This window comes from Elephantulus edwardii, unplaced genomic scaffold, assembly GCF_000299155.1.
Source record: "Elephantulus edwardii isolate Elephantulus edwardi_28Jun2011 unplaced genomic scaffold, EleEdw1.0 scaffold00182, whole genome shotgun sequence".
NCBI lineage: Eukaryota > Metazoa > Chordata > Mammalia > Macroscelidea > Macroscelididae > Elephantulus > Elephantulus edwardii.
The window spans coordinates 6,149,766-6,158,855 of record NW_006399932.1 but is presented as its reverse complement, the minus strand read 5'-3'; the positions used below and the strand labels follow the sequence as shown (position 1 = coordinate 6,158,855).

At 41.6% G+C, this 9,090-nt stretch overlaps 1 protein-coding gene across 1 annotated transcript in view; it reads right to left on the bottom strand.

Annotated features, from left to right (window-relative positions):
- Nucleotides 1-9,090, bottom strand: part of CHN2 (chimerin 2) — a 415,952-nt gene that overhangs the window by 12,641 nt on the left and 394,221 nt on the right. Inside the window, exons 8-9 of the mRNA XM_006896125.1 lie at nt 8,415-8,499; nt 3,484-3,657 (exon numbers count right to left, since the gene is read on the bottom strand). Of these exons, the coding sequence (XP_006896187.1) occupies nt 3,484-3,657; nt 8,415-8,499 (259 nt within the window). The remainder of the gene's footprint in view (nt 1-3,483; nt 3,658-8,414; nt 8,500-9,090) is intronic.

Genomic DNA, 9,090 nt, shown 5'->3' with positions numbered 1-9,090 from the left:
CTCTGCAACCCTCATTGCATACTCCTACGATAAAAATAATGCCCTAAAATATAATACTTTTAGACTATTCTCTCCCCCATAGACTTCAATGCTGTAAACATATTTCATCCAGTTTTTCTCAGTCTCTTATTATCTGTGACTCTAATCCCTTTACTGTGTCTTATTTGATATAAATCCAGATTTGTATTTCTGAAGTTCTAGTGAAAGAGAGGAAGACCCTTAATGAGGGATTGACTCAATGATTTTAACAATGCTGTTCTTATGTCCCATTGAGTCAGAACAGACTTATAGCTAATCCACCAATGGGTTTTCAGGGCAGTAAATAACGTGGGAAGAGACTATCTTTCTCTCATGGAGCAGCTGGAGGATTTGAACTCTGTGCCTTTGGGCTGGCAGTGTAATTCCTTATGACTAGGTCACTAGAGCTTCCTGATGTAACTAGTAATGGACTCACGTATATCAGAGATGATGAGGTTGGTGCAGGATAGGGTAAGGTTCAGATTCACTGTTCAAAGGGCCACTCTGGGTCATAGGTCAATCAATAACACCTAACAACAATAACAAATACAACAGTATTGGGTACACTTGACCCATGATCCCCTTGTGTCTTCTCCTTAAATATCACATACAGGTGGTAACTTTGCCTGAATTATCAGTCTTCTCTGATGAACTATACAAGCATGTATGTACACATTCAATAACTACTAAACATAGAGAAATTCATGTTTGCTTGTCTAGCCAGCAGGACGTAGGGCTACTTACCCTAGTCATGCATGCAGGGTCAAGACCATCTTCTCCTCTCTAATATAGGTGTCCCTATATTAATCTGATACCTTTGTATCAATACTGGCAATGGATCCCAAAGCACTGATTAAGCTCTTACAGGCTGACAGCCAATGCAGTTGAAAGGCAGGAGATATTGCTCATAATCTTTGATAAAACGAGCCAGTCCTAAGGAAACAATAGCTATAGCTTTTATTCTCTATGAGAAAGAAAATTATTTCCTATCTCTAACTGGCTTGGTGTCATAGTGGTAGAAAGCTGGGGTGCAATCTCAAAGGCACATGGTTCAAATCTACCAGCTGCTCCATGGGAGAAAGATAAGCAGCCTCATCCTGTAGGATTAAATTGCCTCTGAAAATCCATTGGAGGGTCAATTATGGGTTGGTTCTAACACAACAGTATATAATAAGACATAATGTCTTTTCATTTTTCCTTCTGAAAAGAATGAGATGGTTGGCCAGTAAATAAAAATCCATAAGCTATATTAAGTTAATGTGGATGCAATAATGGATATGACTTATAGACAAAGAAGAATTGATGTCTTTGGTCATGGTGCTGGAGAGGACCCTTGGACAAATAGATCTGTCTTGGAGAGGATGAAACCAAGTTTCTCCTTGAAGGCTAGGATTTTGAAGCTCCATCTCACATACTTTGGGTCTGTGGCCAGGAGAGACTGGTCCTTGGAGAAGGACATCATACTTGGAAGGGTGGAGGGACAGCGCAGGAGAGAAAGACCTCGGATGAGATGCATGGATACCATAACTGGGGCAATGGGATTAGGTGTGTTAGAGTCAGTAAGATGGGCTCAGGACAGGACAGGGTTCAGGGCTGTTGTACATAGTATTGCTATGAGTCACAGGTGACTTCATAGCACATAACAACAACAACATACATAACAAAACAGTAAAAGCCTTTATAAATGAATGAATTACTCAAGGTACACCTAGCAATCTAAGTTTTTCTCAATCAGATCATGTCTGCCAACCACCATTTTGACACTAGATAGTTGCCATAAAGAAAGAAAAATGTACAACAATGAATGACTGGAAATCCAAAATCTCTGTAAACATTCATTAAAATTAATAATTTTAAAAAAAATAAGAAAGAAAAATGACTCAAGTATAACACAACTCTGTCCAGTGAGAACTGACTTGTAGTTGACCCTCCACTGGGTTTCTGAGGCTGTAAATCACACAGGAGGAGACTGTCCCTCTTTCTTCCACAGAACCACTGGTGGATTTAAATCACCAGAGAGGTGGAGCCCCTGCGTTAGCAGTGTAACTCCCTATGGACTGGGTCACAGTGCTCCCCATATAATATAAACCCCTTTTTATTTGACACATTTCTGTCTTCCTTTCCTTGTTTCTTTGTATTATATGGATGAACTAATACTTCAACTCTCTTCTCTGAAATAAACAGAACCAATATCAGGAATGACATTTTCTATTATAGGACACATATGTTTTGATAATAATTTCTTATGGAATAGGAGCACTTTTGAGAGTCCATTCAAACCTCACCTCTGCCATAAAGCCTTTTTGAATTGTCAAATTTGTTGAAAATGTCTGTCTGTGTTTCTCCACGGTGCCTTGAGCATGCACATCTACACCATTATCTGACTAAACTCCAACTACTGTATGAACTTTTTGAAAGCAAAGATTATAATTTATATTATCAATGCTACCTTGCTTGCTGAAACTGAGGAGGACCTCATGCACTTGCTGCGAAGGGTCAAGGACTGCAGCCTTCAGTATGGACTAAGGCTCAACGTCAAGAAGACAAAGATTCTCGCCACTGGACCAATTGGCAGCGTCAGGATGGATGATGAAGAGATTGAGAGTGTTCACAGCTTCACTTTGCTCGGCTCCACAGTTAACACTCTTGGTACCAGCAGTCAGGAAATCAAAAAGCGTATCGCGATGGGAAAGTCTGCCGTTAGGGACCTCTCAAACGTACTCAGGAGCAACAGTGTCTCTCTGGAGACTAAGGTGCGCCTGATACAGGTCATGGTATTTGCAATTGCTTGTTATGCTAGGGAGGACAGAAGGAGAGTGGATGCTTTTGAGCTGTGGTGCTGGAGAAGGGTACTGAATGTACCATGGACTGCCAGGAAAACAAACAGATCCATCTTGGAGAGGATTAAACCAAGCTGCTCCTTGGAGGCAAGGATTCTGGGGCTTCGTCTGACATACTTTGGACATGTTGCCAGGAGGGACGGGTCCTTGGAGAGGGACATCATGCTTGGGAGGGTGGAGGGACAGCGCAGGAGGGGAAGACCCTCTATGAGATGGATTGATTCGGTGACTGGGGTAATCGGGATGGGTGTGTCAGAGGCGGTGCGGTTGGCGCAGGATAGAGCAGGGTTTAGAGCTGTTGTGCGTAGGGTCGCTATGAGTCAGAAACGACTCGATGGCACATAACAACAACAACAACATCATGTAACAAGTACTCAGTACACATTTTGAATATGTACATGCATGGGTTATATAGGAAAAGGAAATGAACTTAATTAGTTGGATTGGAAATGGAAATGAATATAATTGGCTGGATAGAGTTGTGTGTGCGTGTGCATCTATGTGTATGTGTAAGCTATTTTCTGACAACAGCGGACAATCCATTTAACAATTATGAGATAGTTTCCTTAACAACAGTAAAAATAAACAGAAAAAAAATCGCTATGGTAAAGAGTATTTTCCAAACCTCTTGCTTCAATTTCTCGAATGCATATGTCCACCACCATGGGCCGCTGAGTGTTGTGAGCCTTCACAAGGGTTGTGAGGTCACAACAGTACACTTTCTTGATCCTCTTGAGATCTGGTTGGCAGTCATTGGGGACATGCTTGGAACACTGCTTGTGGACATTCAATCCACAGTCTGTAAACAAAGAAGCCATATTAACTATGACCAGACCTTTTGTCAGAGACCAATGCAAATTACATGTTTCCAAAAATAAAAAAGAAAAAATGCCCAGGATATTGATGCAGTTTTTCTGGAATGTTCCACATAGAGGTGACACTAAGTGAGTAGGAAATTCACCTTTATTCACAAAATAATTCAACTTTTCTTGTGGAGCCATCTTTGTTCCTAGACCTTAGAATAGAGCAGCAGTTCAATGAAAGAGTTTCCCTCTCCTCCCCATCTTAAACATGGAATGCTTTGGGTCCCAAAGTGGGATTTGAATTCCCAGAGCTAGTTACGACTCTAAAAAGGCATGAGGGGTCATTGAAGGTTGTTTGCAATCAGTCTTTGATGTTCTTTTTTTTTGCAGGAGATCCTCACTGTTGTCATTAGCTGCCAGCCAGCCGTCCGTAACTCATGCACACTGGAACACAATGTCTTGGTCCTATTGCCATCTCATGATTAGATATAGGTGAGATCACTGAAATGCACAGAGTTTTCATTGACTGGTTTGCAGAAGTAGATCACCAGGACATTCATCCCAATCCGTCTTGCTCTGGAAGGTCTACTGTGTCCTCCAGTCAGGGCCTTGTTGCATATGTGGTACATTAGCCAGGAAGTGTACACGTACGTGTGTGTGTGTGTGTGTGTTGTGTGTAGGCCATTTTCATGGAAGGTGAGAGTTCTACCTCTGATCTACCACTGCCTATTCTCACTGTAGGACCAGTGACCACTGACACCCTCTTGTCATTTGTTGAAGGGTTATCCCATAGTTTTCAATCCATTCTGTGTTGAGTAATTCCTGGTAGGTAGTTTTCTTTTCTACCTGCCTCATTTTGACATCTGTAAGATGGACATAATGCCTAATTGGACACCAGTGAGGATACAGGAGAGTTTACAATTTATAACAATGCCATGTAATGTGATGATTAGAGTAATTATTTATAAAGCATATTATCAAGATCCAAAGCTGAAAAGGTGATTTTAAGTTCAATGAACACATTAAAAGCCTTTAGCAGTTGGTATCCACTGACGGAATTTCTCTGACAGTAACAAGGCACAGTCTACATTGTGGGAAATAAAAATTTAATGCTGATGTTATTCACAGTCAGTATACTACCTTCTTCAAGTGCCTTTTAATGTTGTCTTGCTAGGTATAAAGAATAATGTTTATATATACTATATACGTACACATACATATAATTGTGAATAATGTCATCAACTGTCTTAGAAAAACCCACTCAATCATATTGAGGATTTTAGAGATTCTAAACCACTGTAAGGTCAGTGGTAATGTCATTGTAATTTTCACTCAATGTTTACTGACTGAATCCTCTGTTTACTCCCTTTCTGAAGAGAAAAGCTGATTATGATGTATCTTAGTTTTAGCAATGTAAGAACTTTAATATAATTCAAGTAAATAACAATATTATTTTGGCAGATCTATTGAGCAAATGTCTCCTTTTGGGAACTGAGTAAATACAATTCACAGGCTTTCTCATTTGGTTCCTCTTTGATGAATGGGAAGATTATTAATAGCACCTTCCTCGGTGCTTTGAGTCACATGTATGTGAACATATATATGTAAAGTGTTCAGGAATATGTCTAAAATAGAGTAAGTGCTCTGGAAGTACTAAAGAGGCCCTTGTGGTACAATAAGTAAGCCCTTATTTGCTAGCCAAAGGTCAGCAGTTTGAACCCACCCAGTGGCTTCATAAAGGACTGAACTGATAATCTGCTCCCTTGAAGCTTAGATTATTATATGAGACAGATACATGATGCCTGCCGTGTTAACCTTTTCTATTTATTAGGGTAGCTGGGGAATTTCTGACCTTGGGGCGGAGCTTGAGGTGTATGTACTGAAGCCCACAGGGTCACCTGACATAAATAAGAAATAGGTGAACCATTCTGGTATCAGATTGGACACCAGTGATTGTCCTCTTATATAGTTACTGTTATTTGGTCTCAGTGCATTGATCCCAACTCATAGCAATCCCATGAGCCCCATCGGATTTCCTAGGCTGTAATCTGTGCCCCCCCCCACCCTAATATCCAAAAGGCTTTATTGTAGATCTGGGAGGGCAGAGAGAATCTTCTCAAAATCTGCCCCCACCCCCTGGACTGAAGTATTTTTCTAAGTCTTTCTCCTGCAAAGATGGAAAGTGAGTTTAACCCACCAAGCTTTCAGTGAGCAGTTGAGTGCTTAACCATTGTACCACCAGGGCTTGTCAGAAGCGAAGAAACTCCCTTTCAGTCAGAGAGGAGGATTTAAGAAGCTATGGGCCCTGTGAACCAAGCTGGGTGGTATGCCAAGAAGACTACTTCACCGACATATCATTGTTGTTGTGTACTATCAAGTTGGAACTGACCCACAGCTGACCCTCCAGCAGGTTTTTAGAGGCAGTTTACTGCATAGAAGAATATTGCTCATTTTCTCTGATGGAATAGCTGGCAGACTGGAACCATGTGCCTTTTGGGTTTCAGCGCAGCTTCTTGCCCCTAGGCCACCAGAACTCCCTGATATATCATTAGCTTCTTTTATTTAATTTTTTTTTAAAGAGGAAAGCATGAATACAGTCCCCCAACACCACAAATTATACAGTCAAGTTTTCCACATTTGGGGAAATCGCAGGGGTCAGCACATCCAGAGAACAGTAGATAAGCCTTGGCCTGGGAAAACCACCTTTGTGGTCATGGCTTCTCCCCTGCCAGGTAAGTCTATATTTAATGTTTCTTAAGAATTACTTCTCAGAATCATGCCCACCAGCCAGAAGGAGCTCAGTCAAAGTGTTGGTGGAAACTCAATCAATTTTCCCAGGGGACTGATTTTGTCCCTGGCCTCAAGTGTTGGCCAGAAAAAACAGAAAAGAAAAAAAAATTGGCAGTGGCAAGATGAATCAGGGAGCCAGCACTGTTCCACATTAATCTGGCAACTCTTTATCACATTGTTAGATATATCCAAATGGTGTGTTGGACGCTGTTAGCAATGACTTGTATGCCTTCAACTCTAGCTGGAGAAAACAACAGTTTCTAAATGATTAGAAAATATGTGCCATCACATCAAGGTTTGCAGCTTCCATGTAAACCTGATGGCAGGAGAAAAAAGACCTGAAACTGAACATGGGCTCTGTAGTCAGACTGCTCTTGACGTTTCACTGCTCAGGATGTGGCCAAGGACGATTAACAAGTACATGTATCTCTGAGCCCCAGTTACCTCTGTTTAATTGAGAGATTGATGGCACCACCCTAAAGCCTGCTGCTGTGGGTTAAACGACATGTGGCACCTGAAGAGCCTTGGTGAGTACAGCATAACTTAGCCAATAAGAACCCACATAACATAACAACAACTGAACCTGGCAGACAGGTATGTTGTTGTTGTTGGGTGCCATTGAGTTAAGTATGACTCATAGTGACTCTATAAATTCCAACCTATTCTGTGCCATCCTCACTATCTCTGATACACATGAGTCCATTGTGGTGGGCATTGTGTCAGTCTATCTCAATAGGGTCATCCTCTCCTTTGCTGATCCTCCACTCTTCCAAGCATGACGTCCTTTCCCAAGGAATAGCCTCTCCTAGTAACATGTCCAAAGTATGAGAGATGAGGCTTTGTCATCCTTGCCTCCAAGGAGCACCCTGGCTGCACCTTTTCCAACATGCACCTGTTTGTTCCTTTGGCAGTTCATGGGATATTCAGTATGCTTCTCCTACAGAAATGTGCTTGCGTGTGGTGTTTAAAAATTACTTTTCTTGAGTAATGAGAGATATTCATTCTCAGTCTTTTAGAGGGGAAAAAGGTGCTGGTTGAGCTGGTCCAAACCCACTCAGAGTACCATGAGAGAAAAGCCTGGTAACACTTTGTGTAGATTATGGCCAAGACAAGCCCATGGAGCCATTCTCCTCTGTAACATACAAGGTTGCCATATGAGTTGGGGACTGACTTCACAGCAGCTAAAACAGTGTAATGCCTGGTATGTATTAGTATTTTTCTATATCAGCTTTACTAGTAATGTGGGGACAGGAAAGAAATGTGGTTTTTCTCAATGCAATTCCACTGGATTTGATGTTTTTTCTTTTAAGAACTACTACCTATTTTGGGGGAAGGCATTGGTGGTTCAGTGGTAGAATTCTTCCCTTCCATGTGAGAGACTCAGGTTATATTCTCAGCCAAATACAGCCCCAAGGAGCCACTATTAGTCTAGCAGTGGAGACCTAAATGCTTTGTATGATGTCATATGGTTTCAGTGAGAGCTTCCAGATAAAGATAAACCATGAGGAAAGGCCTGGTGATCTATTTCTAAAAATTGGCCAATGAAAGCACTATGGGTAAAAACAGAGATCTGCAACTGATCATGTGGAAGACAACAGATCGAGTAACACTGGGTTGCTTTGGTGTATTAGGTTAAAAGTTGAGTGTTGACTTGGCAGCAGCTAAAAATAACACATAAAGAACAACTTAAACTGGAAGACAGATGTAGTCTTCGGAAAATGTACTTGCTTGTGCATGTGTGTTATGCTTAAATTTTCTTGCACAAATGACAGCTATTTCATCTTATTCTTAAAAACAACATAGAACAGTCTCCCCACTAAGTAAATGGCTGTTTTGAACCCTGCAGGAAGCTAGGCTTTTGAACTAATTTGGACATGGGTTTCCCAGCTCTGGAGAGAGACCCTCCATCTCAACATGGTGGCACTTCACATAACCGGAAAGGACGAAGGAGGTTCCCGTCTACCTGAGCACTGGACTCCTTGGGCGATGAGTCCCCACATGAAGTTGGCACAGTATTCACACCAATGTGGACCTCGGAACGTGTGGACCTGTGATCCCAAAAGAAAGAAAAGTGCCTTAACTCAAGGTCATGGGGGAATGAAACAGATGAACAAACAAGGGCCTCAGAGAAGCAGTAAGCAGCTCTCACAGAATTGAAAAATGACCTGAAGAAAACAGAACTGTGCTCTGATCTTTAAAAACCTTCCATGAATCCAGGATGCCTCACATCAGGGTCAGAAAGGATTGCAAAGAAGCAGCAATATTACAGGGTCACACTGCCAGTTTAGTAAAGAGACTTTCACCACCTAAAACTAGGCATTGTGTGGACAAACCAAAGATAGCCCAAACAGGTGCTATAATCATATTTAGCTACATAAGTTCTAGAACTTGATTACTATGTTCTTTAGGCTGGAGCCGAGTCCTGGTGGTACAGTGGCTAACTGCTCAGCTGTTAACCGGTGCTGGTGATTTAGACACAGCGATCTGTTTCTGTAAAGATCAATGGCCTTAAGAACTCCATGGGGCAGTTAGACTCTGTCATATAGATTCACCACAGGGTCCTATAGGATCTATTCTTGTTAGGTGCCATTGTTGTTGTTGTTATGTGCCGTCGAGTCATTTCCGACTCATAGCGACCC